The sequence below is a fragment of the Chlorocebus sabaeus genome, chromosome 21 (genome assembly GCF_047675955.1).
Source record: "Chlorocebus sabaeus isolate Y175 chromosome 21, mChlSab1.0.hap1, whole genome shotgun sequence".
Taxonomy (NCBI): Eukaryota; Metazoa; Chordata; class Mammalia; order Primates; family Cercopithecidae; genus Chlorocebus; species Chlorocebus sabaeus.
In genome coordinates, this window is record NC_132924.1 from 13676146 (window position 1) to 13700816 (window position 24671).

At 39.0% G+C, this 24671-nt stretch overlaps 1 protein-coding gene across 1 annotated transcript in view; it reads right to left on the reverse strand.

Moving 5' to 3' along the window:
* Positions 1-24671, reverse strand: part of ABCA13 (ATP binding cassette subfamily A member 13) — a 502662-nt gene that overhangs the window by 443067 nt on the left and 34924 nt on the right. Inside the window, exons 4-9 of the mRNA XM_073008854.1 lie at positions 18906-19057; positions 17122-17150; positions 11337-11500; positions 8790-8920; positions 4507-4640; positions 383-547 (exon numbers count right to left, since the gene is read on the reverse strand). Coding sequence (XP_072864955.1) covers positions 383-547; positions 4507-4640; positions 8790-8920; positions 11337-11500; positions 17122-17150; positions 18906-19057 — 775 coding nt within the window. The remainder of the gene's footprint in view (positions 1-382; positions 548-4506; positions 4641-8789; positions 8921-11336; positions 11501-17121; positions 17151-18905; positions 19058-24671) is intronic.

Genomic DNA, 24671 nt, shown 5'->3' on the forward strand with positions numbered 1-24671 from the left:
TCCAGAGCTCAAAGTGCTAGAAGGATGCTGAATGCTAGCATGCAAACGTCCAAAGAGCTGGTCAAAGTACTCCAGGGCAATCTCATGCACCAATAACGGAGCATGGGTCTAGGAACTTCTGAGTTGCCAAGGTGTGTTTGCAAGCTTAGGATGGACTGTTTGGTGATGAGTGCTGAGGGCCTAGGCCTACGGAGCTGGAGCCAGCTGATGCACATGGGACAAGGTGCACTCAATGGCCAGGATGTGGGGCCATTTTATGTCCCTTTCCTGGGAGGGACATAAAATCCAACAGTAAGCAACATGGCAGGGTGGGGGAGGAGAATGGATTTGGACACTCAAACTGACACACCTTTGAACAGAACATATAGACAGGGGACAGCACCTGTTGGTAGACTCTCAGCCAGCTGACTGCATGGACAAGATAGTTTTTGGCTTCTGACCACTTGGGGTGGCAGTCTCCAACGTAGCCCCATTTCTCAGCTTCATCCTTTGATGTGCTGGACAAGGCTGAACACACCATCTTCTCCAAAGAGCTGTCTGTGGGAATCTGACAAGAATATGAAAAATCATTTAGAGGTAAAGCTCCTTTCCTAGAACCTTCCTCTTCTAAAAATAACACCACAATCTTGCCATAGTAAAAGTTCTTACATTTGCTTGATTGAAGAAGTAATACGTGATGATATCCACGTGATTTACCTTGAGGGAAGACTTGGTAGTTTAAAAAAAAAAAGTTACATTTTTCAGTTTTATCCACAAACAATGGGAACAGCTGTTTCTCCAGGCCAAGGACATGGAAATGACATCAAATCTTGTTTCTTTTGATTCTCAGGCCAAAAGTGAACATGGGTCAGCCAAGTTTAATTGATACTTTGGATTAACAAAGTTGTTTTGCCAAGAACATTTTCTTTTCTGATTATCAAACATGGATAAAATTGGAAAGATTCAAATTGAGGTCCTGGTTCAGAAACTGTTTAATATTTTTGAACCAAATCTCCTTTATTTTATACATGAACTTCAACACAGTTCCCTAACACTGCTTTCTAAATACTTATGTTTGTGTTATAATGATGCACATTCCCCTACAACAATTTTAATGCCATCTTTAAGAGATTCTGTTGATGACTGCCATGGTCTAAATGCTTGTGGACCCCCCTCCCAAAATTCATATTTTGAAATCCTAGCCCACAAGGTGATGGTATGAGGAGATGGGGCCTTGGGGAGCTGGTCAGATCATGAGGGTAAACTCTTATGAATGGGATTAGTACCCTGATAAAAGAGACCGAGGGAGTTCCCTTACCCCTTCTACCATGTGAGGACACAGCGAGATAAATTTCTGTTGTTTACAAGCCACCCCATCTATGGTCTTTTTTTATAACGGCCTGAATTGACTAAATAATGGCAATAGTCAAAAAGCTTAATTTTAGTCCCGTGTGTTCACTTTTAGGTTCCTTTAGGATCAATATTTAAAATATTAACCTGTGGCTGTCAAAGCACAGGGTCCCTGATGTTTTGTTTTGTTTTTTTTCCCTTAATTAAAAATAATCAACAATACCATGTATCATGTTAGAGAGATAAGGCCAAGTCCCCACTCAGATGTTCACAGTCTATGAGAGGCAGATGTGCAGTCATCAGGTTCCCTGGGACATGCCCTATTATAGAAGGTTGAAGGAGTAGAGGCAGAGGCTGAAGTGAGGTCATAAGAGCTCCACAGACGATGTGCGGTTAGATAAATCATTTTCCAATTTGGGAAGCAGAGGCAGGAAAAGAGGAGGACTATTCTCTTGCAAGGGCAGCATGTGCTGAGTCTCCCAGCAGGCAATTACACTTACAAATGGTGGGAAGCAGGCAATAGTCCCCAAGATGTCCATGTCCCAATCCCAAGAGCCCATGAATATGTTATGTTATATGGCAAGTGAGAGATTTAGGGCTGCAGATGAAATTAAGGCTGCTTGTCACCTGACCTTGATATTGGAGATTATCGTGGGTAACCTGGTGAGCCCAATGTAACCACAAGGGTTCTTATTGGAGAAAGGAGGAAAAATGTCACTGCCCAAGTGATGGGATGTGGGAAGGACTTGACCTGCCATTGCTGGCTTTGATTATTGAGAAAGGGGCTCAAACTCAAGGAATGTGGATGGCCACTAGAAGCTGGAAAAAGCAAGAAAACGGAATATGCCAGCCCAAAATATGTTTCTTTGGCATATGGATTATTTTGAGCTAAAGACAAACTGAAAACCAGCAGAGGCAGGAAAAACTTCTTACCACTCCATGACTGTTTAAAAATAGAGTACAAATTTCCTTTTGGTAAAGGAAATTTAGATTTATAAGGAAAATTACATTATTAAGATAATTTTCATCTGTAAAGATGTCTCCTACCAGAAAAAGAGCTGCTTCTCCAAATAACTCTGATCACCTGGGATATTTCTCTGCAAAACAGGATAACTTATTCACTGTACATTTCCTCCTTTCACTTTCCCATAAGTTGCCTTGCTACCTAGAAACCCAAAACCCCCTTTCCTTTGTTTAGATAGACTTGGGTGGTGTATAAGCCTTAATCATCTGGCTGCTTCCTTAAAATACAGATGATCCTTGATCTACAATGAGGTTGCTTCCTTATCAATCCATCACGACTTGAAAATATCATAAGCCAAAAACACATTTAGTACACCTAACCTCAAAACATAACCAAACTTAACCTAGCGTACCTGAACTGTGAACAGAACACATGCATTAGCCTACTATTGGAAAAATAATCTAACACAAAGCTTATTTTATAATAAAGTATTTATTAACTCATGTAATTTATTGAATACTGTACTGAAAGTGAAAAACAGAATGGTTGTCAGGGAACATCTATATATTTCTCTTTGTGAACTCCCATACATACCTACCTAATAACTGGTTTTCCTCTTGTTTATTTGTCTTTTATCAGGTAATTCGTGAGCTCCAGCCATTGAATATGGAATAATAAAGAAAAAAATAATTTTTCCTCCCCTACAACAGTTTGTCCCCTTGACCTCAAGAAGGACTTCAGCCCTGTAGACATCTTGATTCTAGCCCAGTGAGATCATTTCAGGAGTTTGACCTCCAGAACACTATGATAAAAGAAAATGTGGGTTTCCTTAAGGCACTATGTTGGGGGTAACTTGTTATAGCAGCAACAGAAAGCTCACATATATGATGTACAATTTCCATGGAGCTTTGTTGATACACACAGTGGTATTTTCTGATCATTTTCCTTTTAATTCTAATCTCAATATATTTAACATTCTAAGGTAAAAGTTTTACATAGTTTACTCAAACTATAATATAATGAGAAAACAGATCATAAAGATGGAGAAAACTAGAATAAAAGTCAACCAACTGGGGTTTCATATTCCATCTACATGAGAAAACCCAAGGGTCACAATTTCAAGTCCTGTGGTAGGTAGATAGTTCATAAAATTGTGAGATGATTAATAAAATTATGCTAGGGATACAAGAAGCACAAAACTTAGTATACTGTGGTGAAGCCTAAACCTACCTGGCAGAACTGATTTTTCAAACACCAAACCAGCAAGAGGGTCTGCTGGCTGCAGCCCAACCATCTAACCCTCCAGACTGAGAGCACAGATCTAGAGTCTAAATATTGAAAGCAACAGTCTGAACACAAACTAGCTGCACTGAAATAGGGTGAAAAGTGCTATCTGGGAAGACCAGGTTGTGGGGAACTCACACAGAAGTGAGCAAAATCTACACAGCCAGCATGGACTGAGAGCCTAACAGAAGATAGTGGGTCCTCTCCCAACATTCCTGGCTCAACACTGGCCCAGGAGCTGCACCAGAAATGCTCTAACCCTGGAGGTGGAGTCTATAGACCAAAGCTCCAGGTGCATAGTTCTTGGACCTGCACCATGCAAAGCAGAAGTGCCTACATATGGGCCAGAGTGACAAAAGGGACTCTGTAACTAAAAGATACCTCCCAGAACCTCAGCAATACCAGCAGTGAACTGAGTCTTGGGGATCATCCAGTCCAACCCCCTTATTTCACCTAGTTTGGGAAGAGGCTCAACTTTGGTGAACCCAGTAGGCATTCATGACCCACAGATCCTACTCTTCTAATGAAAACTATCTCTTTACCTGGAAATTCACCCACTTGTATCCCCACTCACTACAGTGGGGATGCGCCATCTTCCTACCTGGACCCCACTAGCGCTGTCTTCAGAATCTCACACCCTCACTTGACCTGGCCTCTCCCACTGCTAGTTCCCAGAGCAATCAAGTGTCATATTACTTCCAAGCTGCCTTTCCATTCTGGGATAAAACTACATGGTAAGAGGAAAGAGACACTTCTAGAAAAGCTGGAGACAGCAGGGGTGTCTTCTGTGTAAGGAGCTCGGGTTTTAGGGGAACTCTCCTGTCTGGCTGCCTCTCCCTTGGCACCTGCTCACTCTGCCCCAGCAGCATGCTCTAGATCCAGTCTCCAGGAAAGACCCAGCGGTGTGAGAAGCAGTCAAGCATGTGTACCTCCTTTAGTTCAGCTGAATAGTTCAGGATCTGTTGCGTATGAAGATCATCAAAGCCAAACTGGGATTTGAGATCATACTGGACTTCCTGCGGATCCCACATTATATTCTGCATGGACAGATGGTAAACTGGCTCTGCTGGAACAACAGAAGATTTACACCATCAGTTGTTTGAATATTTTGATATGTCCAATGTAATTCAGAAAAAAATACCTTTTTACCTCTAAAGGAAGAGCAAATGAAGACCAAACACCATTGGGACATCAAATAGAAAAAGCAAACAGAATAAACACTTGCTGCTATAGAGAGAATGGTGAAGTGTCCCATGCTCCCTGGCACAAATGGTTGCAACATTTCCAGAGGGTAATTTTAAAACATATTTCAAGAGCTTTATAAAATTCAAGTCATTGAACCCAATAATTTCACTTCTAGAAATCTTTCTCAAGAAGCTTAATCAGATATCTGAACAAAAATTAAGGTGTGACAATATTTTAAAGGTTCTATACTGATAAAATATTGAAAACCAACTAAGTGTCTAATATCAAGGGAAAGGATAAATTATAGTATATTCATAGCATAAAATACTATGGAGTCTTTAAAACTGTATTCCCAATAATTATTTGAAGTCATAAGAAAAAGTTCCCCTAACTCAAGTTATCAACGTATAAAATTCATGAGCTACCCAAAAAACCCATGGCACTATCTAGAGGTGACACATTCAAAATATACATCCAAGACTCTCAAGGTACGACAAAATCTCTGGGGAGTATGCCTCAGCAACTGCAAACATGAAAACACATACATTTCAAGCTGTGTTTGAACCTTGAACCTTCATTTAGAAACTAGATTGTTGCCGATCATGATTCAACACTCATTGACTGAGCCCCTTCACCTGCCAGCCACTATTAAACCATTTTCACATGCATTATCTCATAGGATCCTTATAATTGCAGTGAGGTCTCCAAAAAAAGCACAATCCATGACATTTACAAAGACAGACCAAGTGAATGGGGACTTCAGGAAGGTATTAAAGATGGGGAAAATCCCAGAAATGCAAGACTTTTTGTTTCCAGTCTGATTGCCTTTACATGGCATCATGGGAGGAAAAAAGATTGGTATCTGAGATTAAAACAAGCATTTATTGTATGTTGAAGAGGTACTAGGACCTAGACTAAGAATATACCGTGGGAGGTCTCACTTAGTCCTCCAACAACACTATGAGGTAGGTGCTGTAATTGTCCCCTTTTTCTTAGAGTCCCACTTGTTAGATTAAGCCTCCAATTCAAACCCAAATGATCTGGCTCCCGAAGCTGAGCTGTAACTATTAATCTCCACTAGTCTCAGAAGGTATGAGAATTACTCACAGTATTCCAGAAAAGAGAGAGAAAATAGTGACATCAGTGTGGCATACTTATAAAAGAACAAAATCTTTCTCAAAAAGTGAAAGACAACTTTGATTCAGAAATTTGTTGCTAAACAACAGAGAATTCAGAATGTGTAGATTAACAGTTTCAGTGCATAACATAATTGGACCAGTAGCCTAAAGCCACATGAGGCCACTCAGTCCTTCCTCTTCACATTGGAATTGGCTCATCAGGCAAAAGAATTTTTCTTGGAGACAAGAGACATGAAGACAATTTTTAGTTACCTCTCAAAGTATGTTTTGTAATAGTGTTCCTTAGCTTTGATTCGCTGGAGAGTTAATAGAAAATTGTTTGTTTTAATTACATTCTTAACGGTAATTACATTTTCAATTGTAAGGCAAATTGGTTGTTGTAATTTGGATGATGTACAAAAACTTGAGCTTCTAAATGAGTTTGTTAAATTAAGGTCACTGGGAAGATTTCGATGAGGTGTTTTTATTCATCTCGCACCACCCTCTGGGTTTTGTTCTCAGCATAAGAAATAGTTGCCAGCGGAACAAACCTAACCTGAAAATGGAGTTAAACATTAATGAACTAGCTTTTCTCTTACAGAAAACTTAAAAAAAAAAAAAAAAAAAAAAAAAAAAAAACCTTTCTATGTGGGTCTCACTGTGCTGAGTCACAAGCAACAAGAAGAAAGAAGCAACAGGTGGAATTTGGGGCGATAGAGAGTTTTATGTTAGTTTGCTCCATGAAGTAGCAAAATTCTGAATGGGATTATAGAAATTTCTGTGTATAACAATCTCATTATACAATAGTTCAGGACTGGGCACAGTGGCTCACGCCTGTAATCCCAGCACTTTGGGAGGCCGACGCAGGCAGATCACCAGAGGTCAGGAGTTTGAGACCAGCCTGGCCAACATGGTAAAACCATGTCTCTACTAAAAATACAAAAATTAGCCAGGCGTGGTGGTGCACGCCTGTAGTCCCAGCTACTTGGATGGCTGAGGCAGGAGACTTGCTTGAACCCAGGAGGCAGAGGTTGCAATGAGCCGACATCTTGCCACTGCACTCCAGCCTGGGCGACAGAGCAAGACCCCATCTCAAAGAATAATAATAATAATAATAGTTCAGGAGACTGAGACCTCAGGAGAAAGTGGCTGATGGAAGACTTGATCCCAGGATCCTGAACACCAGACCTGCGTGCCTCCAATCCACTCCTCACACCTGCCCAGAAGTGTCTTTCTATAATGCAGACCTAATTCTACTGCTCCCATGTCCACTGGTGTTTTGGCCTGAGCTCCCTTTCTATGACACCCCCTGCTACTGCCCACTGTACCTCAGACACACTGAATGTAAAACATTCACAGCTCTCAGCAAGCCCAAGTAGCTCACACAGTCTTCTCTCTTTCCAGAAATGCTCCCTCATCTCTTTGATAAAGTCCAAATCATCCTTCAAAACTCCTCCTTGAAGCTTTTCCTGAAGCAGATGTCAGATCCTTACTCTGTTGTCTTTGTTTTTTTGTTTGTTTGCTTGTTTGTTTTTTATTATTGACATATCTCTCTCCTTTACTAAACAAGACTTCCTTGAAAGTAAGAACTATGTCTTTTTTTTTTTTTTTTTTTTTTAAGTCCCGCGATACAAGTGCAGAACATGTAGGTTTGTTACATAGGTATACATGTGCCATGGTGATTTGCTGCACCTATCAACCCATCATCTATGTTTTAAGCCCCGCATGCATTAGCTATTTGTCCTAATGCTCTCCCTTCCCTCTCCCCCGAGCCGATGACTGGACCTGGTGTGTGTTGTTCCCCTTCCTGTGTCCATGTGTTCTCACTGAAGAACTATGTGTTATTCAGCTTTTTATTCCCACTGTCTGGGAAAGTGTTTGGCTCACAGGAAGTGCTCATTGTTTATTCAATGAGAGAATTAATAAATAAATGAACAGATGGATGGGTTGGTGGGTTGGTGAGTAGATGAATGGGGAGGTAGATGGATAGATAGATGAATGGATGAGTGAGTGGATGGATGAATGGATGGATGGATGGATGGATGAATAGATCAATGGGTTGGTGGGTTGGTGAGTAGGTGAATGGGGAGGTAGATGGATGGATAGATGAATGGATGAGTGAGTGGATGGATGGATGGATTAATGGATGAATTGATGGATAGATGTATAAAGAGGTTGATGGGTTGTTTAGTGGGTGAATGGGTAGGCAGATGGATGGATGGATAGATGAATGGATGTGTGGGTGGATGGATGGACAGATGAATGGAAAAATGGATGGATGAATGGATGAGTGGATGAATTCCAACTTTGTTGTTCTCTCACTGTATTTCCCTTAGAGAAACAGCCAAAGATAGAAAAATAGAGAAAAGAAGGGAATTAAAAGTAAAATGCTCAGGCTCAGTTGGCCATTCAGGAAATAATAATATCCTAGGTCAAGAAAAGAGCTATATAATTCCATTCCCTCCACTGTGGTAGGGCTGCTTATTTAGTTAGGGACTCTGTAAGTCCACATCAAACTGCCTCCTCTTAGTAGCTTTGTCATTTTTAAAATATTTCCTCCCAATAGGAGCTTAGAGAAGGGAAAGATTAAAATCACAGAACTAGTGATAGGTCTAATATTAGAAAAAATAAAGTCAAAGAATTTTAAAATCAGTTAATTTTACCTTCAAAATATCATTTATATTAGCAATGACTGCAGAATTTCAACAGTGGTAGAAAGTCAAATTCAGTTTTAAGTTCCAAATTTGTATTCTGTTTTTGTCTTGTATTAACAGAAACAATTGATTCTTTTTTGAATTTGAAATTTTAATTAAATCATTTCAAACATCATTTTAGCTCTATGTCAACTGTCAATGAATTTAAGTAGTGAAACGTTTTGAAATATAGCAATAGCTACAAGGCACCCATACCAGTGACTGCTACTCCATGTCGCTGTAGAAATGTCAGTGTCGAAATGGTCACATTCAATACAAGTTCAGAAACCTGGGAAAAACTTTGGTTGAGTGGAAGCCAATCTAAATCTTCTAGGGATATTAAGGAACTAGAACCAAAACAAAACAAAACAAAAAGCAATATGAGTGGGTAGTTAGCAAAACAAGTAGCATCAATTCTAGGTTTACTTACATCCCATGGACTGGGCCCCTAGTGCTATTGCAAGATGTGGCTGGACCATTTACATGTCAGCATTCTTTGTGGCTTTAATGTGACCCTAACTCCCTGAACTAGTAACTGAATGTAAGGCGTAAGGTCTTCTCTTGAAACACTTGAGAACTTAGGCCATCTTCCACTCTGCCTTTGACACAGAACTCAAGTTTGCATTGGCTCTGCCATAAATGTTATTTTATACTCAGCCTTGATTCTTCCTGCCATAGGGCAGCTGATGAGGCCAACCAGGGTGCAAAAGGCTGCTATGTTAGAAAAGCAAATAAACAGTCAGCCTGGCTGCTTCAAGTTCAGATAATCAGTCTAATATTTGGGGGGCAATACCACATACCTCAATCCTCCACCCTGTCTTAACCTATGGATCTGAATAGGTCAAGGGTTGATCAATGTCTGTTAAACTCTTTCAAAGAACAAGGAGCTCTGGGGAGGGAGAATCTACATAGACATGATAATAATTTTATTTTTAAAATACTAATATTTTATTTTATAAGTAAATATGCTTAGATTTGTAGATTAGAAAATGCACTCAACAGAAGTTGTAATATATCTGCATTTTAGCAACATGAGACCAACACAATCATAAGCTGTGCTTCCAAACAGATTATTTCCTTGTAGATTTTCATCTGGAAAAATCTTTCATGACAACTTCGTGTATTGAAGAGTATCCCAGGACTATAAGATATATCATTGAAACCTGGTACCATTTGCAAGTACTTGTCTCTATGAAAGCAGATTTTCTTGAAGTCATGCCACTGAAGCAAAATATGGAAATACAATTTATACTGAAGCTGATATGGTTCAACAACTGTCATCAGTATCTTCTCATTTTAAATTTTGTGTCTCTCAGAATAGCCCGATTATTTTCATTGTTCACTGCTAACACAGTCAGAGCTTTGGGCAAGAATAAAAAGGGAAGCATTTCAAATATGTTCAACTATTTAAGTTATAAATCAAGCTAACTAACTATCAAAATATGTTCCATTTTCCTGCATTGGAAAATAGATCTTCATAACAACTTTGAAAGCTACATTCAAATTTAGAATTTTCTGATCCTCAGAGTTATGCACCAGAATGTGGGAGTTTGGGGAGCACCTGCCCCTAGCCCCAACCTTCAGCCCATTCCTCTCCTATGTGCTCCCCACCCTCAGCTTGGTCTGTACCTCAAGAGGTCTCAGTGTGCATAGGTAGGTCCTCCAGCCTACAAAGCCCAACAGCACCCATGCCTCCCACCCTACACTCCTGCCAATGGCTGCAGCCATCCCTAGACTACTCTTGGGCTGGAGGAGGCACAGTCCAGTGGTAAGACCTGCCCTCAGAAGGAGGGGTCAGGAAAGAGGCTTCACCAGGCTCTGGCCATTAAATTAGGGAACTCCAGGGTGAGAGGGAATCAGGGTGTATGGGCTCTGTGGACACATCTCCTTCACCCCATGGGCATTCTGAGCCATGAGCAGAGGCACAGTCCAGGGAAGGCCACAGTGGGGACCTCCCCAAAGCATAGCCCCCAGGACAGGGCCCTTTTTGTCCTAGCCTAAGGGCAATGTGGGTTGCTCTCACCAATGGCAGATAGAATAAATAACAGTTAAAAATCAGAAAAGAATATAAATCTTTGCTAATGAAAAATAATAAAACCCATTATTCATACAATGGGTTTACACAAAATAATTCAATTGTTTATAAAAGAGGGCCATGCTGATTAAAGCATGAGAAGCCCACCACGGGAAGGGATGCTCCCAAAGGTCACCCCATGTAACATAGGGGTCAGATCCAGCATAGGAGACCAATGTCCAGTTCACTGAATTACACAACTGAAGCAACTGAACTTATCAGTTCTGAATGCTATGTTGGGCAACTATGGCATCATTTCTTAAGAAATTAGTTGAAATCATTACATTCAAGCCTATCTCTAATAGTGAAAAACTTAGAAAAACCCAAAAATCCAATGCCAAATTTATTAAGTAAATTATGGCATATAGTACTTTACCAGAATGATATATGCTGCAGCCATTAAAAATGGCCATTTATAAACTATAACAGCATATGAAACATTAAAGTATGGCGCTAACTTTTTAAATCAGGGGGCACACGCTCTGAACAATTTCACTGCCCATATATAAAATATGTGCAAAGACAGATGAGGGACAGATGTGGAGGTGCAGAAGCTCCTGTCGTTTCAAGGTAACATTATTGTGAAGTTTTTTTAAATCCAACAATTACTAATTTTTATTTCCCATTTTAAAAATAAGGTAAAAATAACAACATATCAATACTTAGATAAGTTTTTCTTTTTCACTTACTTCAGAACGGTCTGGAGAAGGTTCACTGCAATATCCATGCCGTCTTCCACATGATCACGGTTTGTGTGTAGTCTCGGCAGTAACAGTAGAAAATCCCAGATATGAGGTTGTTGATGGAGGCTTTCCAGTTTCAATATTACCTCTTCCATCTTATTGAGATCCATCTGATGGGGGAAAATACCAAAAGTTTCCCTCTAGAGTTTTATTAATAAAGTAAATAAGACAGAGAGACAGATGCTGCAAAGGTACAAAATTGCAAACGTTTTCCTGGTAGAAACTCACACTTTATACGTCACTACATTAAACAGATTTGCCACTATGTTGAACACAATGTTAAAACTATCCTGGTCAGTTGGAGGGTTTTTTTAAATGGTTTAAAAATATGGACAAGGGGGAGAAAAAGTATGGATGGGGTAAGAAGAAAAATAAGGCCAGTTTTTGTAACAAGCTGTACCAACTTCCACAGTTTTTGAAGCGACAAAGTCTTTGACATAGACCCTGGATAAGAATGTAATGATCTGTTCTTTACATGTAAATGATAAAAGAAAAGAGAGTAATTCAAATATGAACAAGAAAACCCAACATTTCAGTGAGCACTGGTGGCTTGGTCAGAAGGCAAAGGCAGCTGGCCCCATGGTATAGAGCTTTTGGATTTCTGTAGATAACCGAGGCTTTCTTATTATATGCCAAGAATGGTTAAGTGCAAAAATAGAAGGAACATGGGTCTCCAGTGCCTCACTGAGCCTGTATGTTCTCTCTAGGTAGAAAAACACCCCAACGCTCCATGACATCCCAGTAAGAGCTCCCCTACACTCTGTGTTCCTAGCTCCACAGTTGCTGGCTCTCTTCTCGCCGCCTAGTTCCCATTCCTTCAATAAAAGTGAATCCTCCATTTTAGATCACTCATAAAAGTCACAGCATTTATCTTTCAGATGACACAGAGTTAAACAAACAAAAAAAGAAGCGTTCTCCGGAGATCCAACTACTCCAAACAAGACACACTCCCTCTTCCTCACACCACTCTCAGTGGAATGAAGAGAGGGTCTCAGAACTCAGGAGGGTCCTGGGAAGCTCCCAGCATGAGCTCCTTCCATTTATGGAGGATTCTGGTTCTGACTTCCAGCACACTACCATGTTTTCAGCATGACTTCAGCCACCATTCTCAATAATTTCCGTATCTAATGATCCTCAAATCCCTTCTGTTACTTGATCTCGTTTCCATCCAGTGATATTTTCTTCCACCTGCTTGAATCACCCATTTCTCTGGTCAAAATCTTGATTTTCATTATCAATATCTACAACTTTATGCACCTCACTTTTTGATGACCAACCCCACTCCTTTTCTACAGTTCCCCAACTCTAATGACTCTTCAGCCTTACCAGGCCCATATTCCATTCTGCCAACACCTCTTTCTTGTCCCCATTGCCCTCATGCACCTGGTCCATCCCTGGATGACCTTTCCCTGGCATACCCACTCAACTCTTTTCTCCTCTCACAATCTATCATATATTCCTCTGGCAAAAAAAAAAAAGAAAGAAAGAAATCCATCTCTAGTCAAATTCAGTGGTTCAGTCCTCAGGCTGAGCTCAGCCCTCCTGCTCTCCCACCCCTCAAGAGTATTGTCCAGCAACTCTCTTCTCTTTTCCCCTCTATTGTTTCATTCCTATCAGCATGTTATTATCTGCCATCTTAAAAAACACAACCTATTCCTGCCATAAGTGCAAAAGCCCAAATGCAATCATGAGCAGACATCAGACAACACCAAAATTGAAAGATAGTCTACAAAATAAGTGATCCACTCAGAAATCCTGATGAAATAAAGACAAAGAAAGACCGTTCCAGAACAAAGGAAACTAAAGACAGGACAACTGAATGCAATACATGATCCAAGATGTTCTTTTGCTGTTAGGGACATTATTAGAACAATTGGTAAATCTGGAAGAAGTCGGTAGGTTAAATAACTCTATTGTATTAGCATTAATTTTCTGATTCTAATAATTGTACTGTGGTTATGTACAAGAATGACCTTGTTTTTCAGAAGTACACAATGAAGTACAGTCGGTCTTTCATATCTGTGTATTCTGCATCCTTGGATTCAATCAACCATTGATTGAAAAAATTTAGGGGAAAAAATGAATAGTTCCATCTGTACTGAACAGGGAGAGAAGGAGGGAGGAAAGGAGGGAAGAAAGATGGAAGGGAAGGAGGGAAGGAGGGAAGGAGGGAAGGAAGGAAGGAAGGAAGGAAGGAAGGAAGGAAGGAAGGAAGGAAGGAAGGAAGGCAGGCAGGCACACACGGTGGTTAACGCCTATAATCCCAATACTTAGGGAGGCTGAGGCCAGAGGATGGCTTGAGCCCAGGAGTTTGAAGCTCATTTTTTGTCTCTAAAAATAATAATAATAATAATAATAATAAAGAAAATAAAGAAGGAAAATAAATCCATATCTCTTGTCTCTGTTTAGGTTCCCCTGCAACAAGGACTTGTATATAGGTAGCTTGTTCAGGAAATGGTACCAGGAAGAAGGAGCTGAGGAGATGGAAAGAATGAGATAGGAAAGAGGGAAAAGTCGCAGATATCAAGGGCCTGCACAGACCACGCTGGCTTGAATCCTCAAAACCTCTCAGGAACAAAGGTGCTGCCCAGAATTGACCCATTGCTGGGGGAAGTTGGACCCACCTTCTCCAGTTGCCCAGGACTGAGATGTTTTCTGGAACAAGGGACTCTCAGTCCCAGGCAATGTGAGTCTGGTGGTCACCCCAGCTGTGGGTTGCAATGAAATTGTTAGCTCCCCTGCCCTCTCAAGCTGAACTGACTTCAAGGAAGAACAGAAAGCAAAATACTCTCAGCACGTGTTTGACATTCGGCCCTGTGACCAGGAGTCTAAGCTCTCGGAGAACTGTCCATCTTAGCTGGGGAGAAATTAGGGAGCCAGCAGGGTGGGAGCAGACACCAAAAACCTCTGCAATGCCCAGCAGCTTCCACCCCATGCTTCACTGCTTCACAGCCTACCATCTTGCATCATATACACTCTCTGTCTCCACTTACTTGCCCCCATTCTCTCTCTCTCTTTTTCTTTCTCTTTTTTTTTTTTTTTTTTTTTTTTTCCAAGACCAAGTCTTGCTCTGTTACCCAGGCTGGAGTACAGTGGCACAATCTCAGGTCACTGCAACCTCCACCTCCCAGGTTCAAGCAATTCTCCTGACTCAGCCTCTCAAGTAGCTGGGATTACAGGATTACAGGCACCCGCCATTACATGCCTGGCTCATTCTTGTATTTTTAGTAGAGAAGTGATTTCACCACATTGGCCAGGCTGGTCTTGAACTCCTGACCTTAAGTGATTGGACTGCCTTGGCCTCCCAAAGTGCTGGGATTACAGGCATGAGCCACCGAGCCCAGAGTGTCCCTACTCTCTTTTAAATCCACTCCAATCAGGCTTTCACCCTCATCTTTCCATCAAAGCCTTTCTTGTCAACATCACCAATGAATTCCATGCTGCTACTCCCAGTAGCACTTCTCCATCCTCTTCTTACATGATCAATCAGCCACACTTGAGACAATGGATCATCCCCATCTCCTAGAAAATCGCCTTCCTGGGCTTCCACGACACCCCACATTCTCACCTTCTTCCTCCTTGCCTGACACTCTTTTTCAAATGCAAGTGCTCTTGCTCTGCAAGTTCTCTGCTCTGTCGACACACTCTCCCTTGATGGACTTGAAGTGTCATTTATGCACCAACACTTTCTAAATTTATATATACAGCCAAAAGAGTTTATCTCAGCTCCAAGCTGGAAACTCCCACAATGTCCTTGGCAATGCCACTTGGATATCTCACTAACATCCCCCAAATCAATTTCTGATTTCCTTTTTACCATCTCCTCCCCTCCCCTCGGAAAAACCTGTTTCGGTCTTTCCCTACCCATAGTAAACAGCCACTCCATTTTTCCAGTAACTGAGGTCAAACCACATAGAGTCATCCTTGATTCTTCTCTTTCTCTTATAACCTACCTCACATTCATCAACAGATCCTACTGATTTTACCTCCAAAATATATCAAAACCACCATTGCATCTCACTACCTCCTTCACTAACTGTGCGTCTGTTCTAAAAGACTTCCATTTGTTGCACAGAAGGATGAGCTGATTCCCTACATGGACTCCCACTTCCGCTCTGACTACTGTCAGTCTCTGCTCAACGCAATGTCCAAAGAAATCCTCCGAAAACATAACTCAAGTCCCACCATTCCTCTGCTCAGATTATTCAGATAGCCATTTCACTCTCAGTGAAAAATCAAACAGTATAACATCTTCATCAGAATTCTGTAAGAAAAAAGCAACCTAGAAATCTTTCATTGTAACAAATAGAACTGCTTTCCTGTAGCCACTTTTCTTCCACTCCTTGTACCAAAATGTTTTTACATCACAAACATACGATGGATATGATAATGTCCTCTGTTTTTTGCACTTGATCTAATAACATACTCATTTTCCACATACCATACTATTAAGTGACTGTGCTAAGAAGGCCATCAAGGTCACCTTATCTTGGAAATTCAAATTATCCATCATTATCAATGAACATTTTATGCATACAGCTTTTTATTTCTATTGTATTATACATAACATTAATTTTCAGAACAATTATAGGGGCAAAAAAAATCAAGTTGCTTTTCCAAAAATTATTATATCTTTTTTTTTATTGTCACAACCATATGAGATTATATCACTAAGCTACAACATCACAAGCATCAAGTGTTATAATTTCTTTTTTAAATGCTAATGTAATCATTTAAATGATGCTTTATTCTATTTTTAAGTTCTTTCATTATTTGTAAGACTTTGAGTGTGTGTGTCCCATATTTTCCTTTTGACCTGTTGCATCAGAAAGCTCCTAGTTAAGATGAGTGTTTGTTCAATACTCTTTGCTAGTGTCATTATTTAATGGAGACACTGACATTCCTGCTTCATTCCAGGATTCATTAGCTGGCCCCTATTCTTTTACTTTACTCCGAATGGTTTTATGGCATTTTTTTTTTTTTTTTTTTTTTGAGCTATCTAAATCTTTCTTAGAATTAAACAGATACAGACACAGGTGCTTCTGTTAGTGCGACGTTACTACAAAACCCTGTACAGTCAGTCAGTGTCTGGTGCTGCAATATGAGCAAGGAAGAATTTTTAATATTGTCAAGGTTTCACCTTAACTTGAGATTTCTCAACCGGTCTACTGATGTTCTCTGTCAGATGATTCTTTGTTGTAGAAGCTGTCTTGTGCTTTCTAAGATTCTTAGCGACATCTCTGGCCTCATCCCACTAGGGGCTAATATTACCCTCCCCATTGGTCCACAGTTGTGACAACCAAAAATGCATCCAGACATTGACAAATATCCTTTGGAGGTCAAAATCATCCCCGTTGATAGTGCCTTAAATGAGGGCTTCGTGCCTCGAGGGAATCACCGCTTATGTACCAAGCACAAATCTCAGGCCATCCCTGGGATCAGATAGACTCTGTAGCCATCTTACAAAGCAACTCTGTGGATTGCCCACCACCTGCTGGCCTCAGGTTTCACCTCTGCTTTTCACAGGCCCAGAACCTTGCTTCAGAAAATTCAAACTTGTCTTTTAGTCCATATTTACAAAGATCTTAGCTCTCTCAAATCCAGCTTCTACACAATTGTTATACAAGTCAAGTCATTAGAAATAATTCTTTGAGAACGTAAACTTCAGTGTTGTAAATTTAACCATTCTGTCTCTGAAGACTAATTTTCAAACTATTGTTAAGATACTTACTGTAAAAAAACTGGAACCATAAGAAGAATCTATAATAAAGAAGATTTAAGAGATATTAGTTCAATCATCAATGAAAAAGCACATGCTAAACACCTACTTTACTTCTAAAGTCAAATGGAGTATCCAAGAGCCCTGGCCCAAAAGCCAAATACACCAAAACTGAAGAATAAATCTATCTTCATAAGATTTATCTGAAGAAAGCTATCATAGTAGATTTCCAAATCTAAGTATATTCATGGAAAAAATTTAACTGGTAAACCAAATTTCAACAATTTGCCAAAGGGTATTGTATTATTTTATTAGTATCTAATTTCACTGGGCATTGCAAAAATTCAGGATAGGATAGAGGGAATAAATGAAAATTTTTTATAAAAGAAAAACATGAAGGAAAAACTTGAAGAGAAAAAAGTGAAATTATAATTTTTCAGATTCTTGTAAGTTACATACACCATAGAAAATGACTCAAATAATAGAAAACTAGAAATAAAGTGGGGACTTCATCTAAAAAAAATTGATTATTTTTTCAAAAGCATGTTAAAAGCCTCATTTAAAAATCAAATTTTATAAAAATAGAATGATCCCCTAATAGAGTGTAATATAAGAACTCCATCATTCGGTGTTTGAAACCATTCTGGTCTATTGTTGATACATTTTGGGTCCATTGTGAAATCAGCCTTCAGGGAGGCCGTGGCCAGCCCTGCCCCATCCTGGGCAAAGGTGCTATTTTGTCTCTTAAAAATATCACATAATGCCATCTGCCTTGGGAAGCGCATTCTTCACGTTTCTGCCAAACTCTTTATTTCATGGTTTTGTATATACTCCATGAAGAAAGAAAAAATTACATAGGAATTATAGTTGGAGCTGTATACTTAGGAGTATCAGATTTAGCAAATTTAAAACGGAGCACCTCCAATGAAATTTCAATTTCAGATTAGAAATAAATTATTTTTTACCAAAGTATGTAACATTTGGGACATACATATAGGAACAAATTTTTGTTATTTAAATTTCAAATTTAACTGAATACCCCCATTTATTAACAAATATCACAGTAGGCAATGACTCAGGGATGTGAAGAGAGGCAACTGGCTGCCTATTTCAGAGGTGCAAACTTCTCCATTTGTAAGCCAAACTCTCTAAGATCTTTATCCATCCTAACTTTCCCTACTGTAGATTTATAAATGAGATGAAGCCATTTATAATGTGGATATTCTTTATAATGAACAGAAATTCCTTTTGTTTAGGGAATAATTCACCCCAATAATCCAAAAGGCTTGTACTCAAAGTAAATAAATCATCCAAGGCCAGTCTTAAAGTGTTACTTACGTGGAAAAGACCAATCCAAATATACAAGAAGGACGAAACAAATTGGGAATGTGTGTGTGTGTGTGTGTGTGTGTATGTGTGTGGAAGGTGGAGACAGATTTTTAAAACAGAATAAGAAAGCAAGAAAGGAAGACAACAGCCAAAGAGTGTAAAGGAGTAGGCAGAGTGGTGAGAAGGTAACTGTGGAGACAAAGTCAGGATGGTCTGCAGCCCTTTTAAGGTTGTGCGGTGTGTGCACTGCACAAGGTGTCTTCCCAGGGGGTTGAGGAGAGAGAATCCAGCTCCACCCTCTACAACCGTCTACAGGTGCTGACCTCATCCATCAAAGACTCACAATGACAGTTTAGCACAGGCAGGAATTCAGCGTTTTTTAAACATTCTGGATTCCCACAGCCTCCACAGCTCTCCCTAAGCTGTGTCCAAGTGGGTAGTGTCACAGTTCTGAGAGATTTACTTGCCTGGAGTGTTGGATCTTTCTGCCCAAAGTCTTTTTAAGTTTTTTGCCTTGTTCATCATTCTATGAATTTCCTCGGCCAGGTCTTGTATCTCTTTTAAAAAGGCCAGGTTGTTGACTTTCTTGGGGTCAGCTGTAGTTTGGAACCTAGACAAACTTTAAACAGAATAAATACTGCAAATGAAGCTCTCTGACAAGAATAAGTTTCCTTGGCATTTTTTAAGATTCGTGATACCAAATTGTTTTCAATTAAACTTGGTACCAATTTACACTCCCATCATCTACCTTGAGAGCCCATTTTACCTGACCCTCATCTAAAAGAGAAATCGTTATTTTAAAAATCTTCACAAATTTAAAATTAGAAAATTGTCTTCATTCTCTGTATTATCTGAAAGCTCAGCCATTTTATGTTTATAAGCCTTTTTGAAAAAAAATTATTTGACACATATTATACAGCATGCCCTGCACATCGGTGATGTGCAGTGGAATAAATACATCAGTGAACACTACAGACATGATATGATCTCTGCATGAGGAGGAGACAGAGACAATTATGGGGAATGTTTTAGTTTTTTAATTCCACGCCTTTATTTTACAAATTACAGAACATAGTGAAAATGAATTAACAGTTGTCAACATGTAAATCTACCATGAAAGAATAACAAAGCTTACATCACAAAGAGTTACAGTAAATCTCTTCCACAAATATTATCACTTAATTCTCACAATCTATAATGAAGTCAAAGCAGGTTCAACATTTATTGATGAATAAAATAAATTCAATAACTTTCAAGTCAGCTATTTAGAGATGAGGAAATGTGGCCCAGATAATCAAAGTGAATTTGCTAAAAGCAAACAGACTGTTTGCAGCAAAACTGGGTTTGGAGCCCAGAGAACTGAGCACTGGCTCAGATGGCCTTCTACTACAGGTGGTTACTACATACACTCAACGGAAATCTCACCTGGTTTTGTTTTGTTTTGCTTTGCTTTAAAAAAAAAAAAAAAAATGTAGAAAGAGGATCTTGCTATATCGCCCAGGCTGATCTTGAACTCCTGGCCTCAAGTGATCCTCCCACTTTGACCTTCCAAAATATGGGATTACAGGCATAAACCACCATGCCCAACCAGAAATCTTACCTTTTAAGTGTGGCCTTCAACTTGAGTGGATCAGAATTTCAAAAACACAACAAGAAACTACTTCTCTGCTGAGGCCTCATATTAAAGGCTAAAAATGACCTCTGAAAGCTGTGAACCATGATTCAAACTCTCTTGCTTCACCCAAACATGAGATTCGCCTGGGAAACCATAGAATTATCAGATTATAGAGATCGATGTAATTCAAGATGAGTTTCCCCGGTAATAATGAGCAGGTTTTACGTTCTTTTTCTAGTTATTATCTCAAAAGTACCTCAATTTGTCCTTAAGACCAGATTAGGAACTATCATTAACATAAGAAATGTTTATAGCAGAAAAATGCATAGAAAATCCTTGATTAAATGTTAATTTGTGTGTGTGACAGAGAAGGTGAATTCCAGAGCGGCAGGGAAATCCCAGAGCTATAATAGGATTTGGGTGGAGAGCAGTTTCCTCCTTTCTGAGTACAGGTCTTTATTGAGACTTTTATCAGGTAGTGCTTGACCTGCCAGGCTAGGAAAAGACTTGCAAAGCGAAGGTGGGGGATAAAAGAGATTACAGTGAGGAGGACAAGAGAAGGCCACTGAGCAGAGATGACTGAACTTTCTCACCCCTCAGACTGACACTGAGAATCACCCCTTCAAAGAACCATGACCAATACTGCACCCAGAGATATCCCTGCAATTCTGTGAAGGATCCACTTGAGGTTGTCAGAAGTGAATCGGGCCTTGGAAATCATTATTCAGGTCCCTTCCTCAGTTTGAAGATGAGAAAACTTAGACCCAATGAAAGCTCCCTTGGAGTCAAAATGTTTTTAAAGCAATGTCACACTTGGGAGATTATCTTTAAAATAAGATCAAAATATTACCCACCTAATAGGGTGGTGTGAGGATCATCCAGCACCCAGCACTGCATAAATAAGCATGAAGAGGTGTGGCAATGGTGAGACTAATACTGAGATATGCACATTTTCAGCATAAGGACTATAAGAATAAGCAAGGAATGTGAAGCAATATGATTATTCTTTCTATCACAATTTTTGTTAATTTTTGCTTAGGCAAGAAGGACAAATTCTTATCAAATGACAATTATTTCTAAGTAGATCCAAAGGCAGAAATAATTCTCCTAAGAAGGCTGTTATGGCTGACTCACATTACTGCTCCCATTTATCTGTGCCAGAGAGGAAGGATTGGAGGACAGTACTAGGTCAATTCCATAACTTTGCTCTTGTGAATAGTGCTACAATAAATACACAAGAGCAGATATCTTTTTAATATAATGATTTATATTCCTTTGGATAGACATCCAGTAATGAAATTGTTGTATACTGTGGTAGTTCTATTCTTAGTTCTTTGAGAAATCAAAATGTTTAAAACAATACCAAAAAAATATTAACTTAGGAATACATTTAATGAAATATACATAGAACTGAGGGCTACAAAAACATTCCTGAGAGAAATTCAAGAAAGCTTAAAATAAATGGAGAGCTATATCATGCTCATGGATTGAATGATTCAATATTTTTAAAATATTAATTCTCTCAAAACTAATGTATAGATAGAAGGTAACCCTTTAGGACAACTGCACATTCACATGCAAAAGAATGAAGTTGTATCCATCCCTTCCTCACACCATACACAAAAGTCAACTCAAAATGGATAATAGACTAAAATGTAAAAGCTAAACTGTAAAACTCTTAGAAGAAAATATAGCAGTAAATATGATTGTAGATTAGGCTGAGCCTTTTAGATATGACACCAAAAGCACGAACAACAAAAGAAAAAAATAGGTAAGTTGGACTTCATGAAAATTAAAAACTTTTACTTCAAAAACACAATCACAAAGTGGAAAAACAACCAGAAAATGGTGGGGAAAAGATGTGGAAGTCATATATCTAATAAGGGACTTGTCTGTAAAATATATGAAGAATTCTTACAACTTTATAATAAAAAGACAAATAATCCAATTAAAAGTGGGCAAAAGATTTGAATAGACATTTCTCCAAAGAAGATATACAAATGGCCAAAAACCACATAAAAAGATTGTCAACATCATAAACCATTAGGGAAATGTAAATCAAAATCACAATGGAATAACTCCTTATATCCACCTAGATGGCTACAATCTAAAGAACAGAAATATAAATATTGGTGAGAATGTGGAGTAATTGAACCTTTATACCACGGATGATGGGAGAGCAAAATGGCAGAGCCATGTTGGAAAACAATCTGACAGTTTCTCAAAATGTTAAACATACAGCTATCGTATGACCTAGCATATACCCAAAAGAGAAACAAAAACATACATTTTTTTAAAACTTGCACGTGAATATTCCAGCATTATCCATAATAACCTAAAAGTAGAAAGAACTCAAATGTACTTCAACAGAGGAAAAGATAAAGAAAATGTCCTATATCTATACAATGGAATATTAGTTGATCATCAGTTTTAAAATGAAGTATTTTAGATGCTACAACACGACTGAACCTTAAAAACATTGTGCTGAGTGAAAGAGGTCAGTCACCAAACAAAGCCGCTAACTTATACAAATTCTATATGTAGGAAATGTCCAGAATGCTAAAATCTATGGAGACAGAAAGTAGTTTAGTTGTATGCCCAAGGTTAGGCGTGGGGGAGATTGGAAGGAAATGAGAAGTGTATGCTAATAATACATTTAGATTTTCTTGTCGGGTTGGTGAAATTTTTCTAAAATTAACCATGATGATGGTTGCCCAGCTCTGAGAATAAATTAATAATTATTGAATTGTGTACAGGCCTACCTTGTTTTTTTATGCTTTGCTTTATTGTCCTTCACAGATAACTGTATTTTTCACAAATTGAAGGTTCATGGCAAACCTGCATTGAGCAAGTCTGTCAACGCCAATTTTCCAAGAGCATGTGCTCACTTTGAGTCTCTGTGTCACATTTTGGTAATCCTCACAAAATACTTTAAATCTTCATTATTATTATATCTGCTATTGTGTTCTGTAATCAGTGATCTTTGATATTACTATCATAATTGCTTGGAGTTGCCACAAACCATGCCCATATAAGATAGAGAACTCCATCAATAAATTTTGTGTGTATTCTGACTGCTCCACTGATTGACCATTCCCTCATATCTCTTCTCTCCTCGGGCCTTCCTGTTCCCTGAGACACGATGATATTGAAATTAGGCTAATGAATAACCCTACAATGACCTCTAATTGTTCAAGTGAAAGGAAGAGCCACATGTCTGTCACTTTAAATCAGAAGGTAGAATAATAATAATAATAATTATTATTATTATTATTATTATTAGAGACAGAGTCTCACTCTTGTCGCCCAGGCTGGAGTGCAGTGGCACAATCTCAGCTCCCTGCAACCTCCGCCTCCCGTGTTTATTAGTTATTAAGAATGATTAAGTTTGGTGAGGAAGGCATGTTAAAAGCTGAGATAGGCTGAAAGCTAGGACTCTTTCACCAAGCAGTTAATAAATGCAATTCACTAACAGTTAATGAAGTTGTGAATGCAAAGAAAAGGTTCTTAAAGAAAATTAAAAGTGCCACTCCAGTGAAAACACAAATGATAAGAAAGTGATATGGAAAAAGTTTTGGAGGTCTGGATAGATGAAATCAGCCACAACATTTCCTTAAGCCAAAGTCTAATCCAGAGAATGGTCCTAATTCTCTCCAGTTCTATGAAGCCTGAGAGAGGTGAGGAAGCTGCAGAAGAAAAGTTTGAAGCTAGCAGAGGTTGGTTCATGAGGGTTCAGGAAATAAACCATCTCCCTTACATAAAAGTGCAAAGTGAAGATGTAAGCATTGATAAAGAAGCTGAAGCAAGTTTTCCAGAAGATCTAACTAAAATAATTGGTGTAAGTGTCTACACTAAACAACAAATTTTCAGTGCACATGAAACAGCCTTGCATTGGAAGATGTTATCTAGGACGTTCATTAACTAGAGAGGAGAAGTCAATGCCTGCCTTCAACGTTTCAACGGACAGGCTGACTCTCTTCTTAGGGACCAATACAGCTGGTGACCTTCAGTTGAAGCCAATGTTTATTTACCATTCCAAAAATCCTAGGGCCCTTAAGAATTATGCTAAATCAACTGTGTCTGTGCTCTATAAATGGAACACCAAAGCTTAGATGACAGCACCTCTGTTTACAGCATATTTTACTGAATATCTTAAACTCACTGTCAAAACCTACTGCTCAGAAAAAAAATGTTTTCAAAATATTGCTGCTCATTGATCACGCAGCCAGTCATCCAAGAGCTCCAATGAAGATGTACAAGGAGATTAATGTTTTCATGCCTGCTAACAAACATCCAGTCTGCAGCACGTGGAGAAAGAAGTAACTTCAAATTTCAAATCTTATTATTTAAGAAATGCATTTCCTAAAGCTATAGAGTCATAGATAGTGATTCAAATGTATGGATGATTTTGAGTGGGTTCCAGACTTCAGTGGAGGAAGTAACTGCAGATGTGATGGAAATAGCAAAAGAACTACTATTAGAAGTGGAGACTTAAAATATGACAGAATTGTTGCAATCTCATAATAAAACTAATGAATGAGGAGTTGCTTCTTATGGATAAGCAAGCAAAGTGGTTTCTTGAGATGGAATCTACTTCTGGTGAAGATGCTGTGGACAT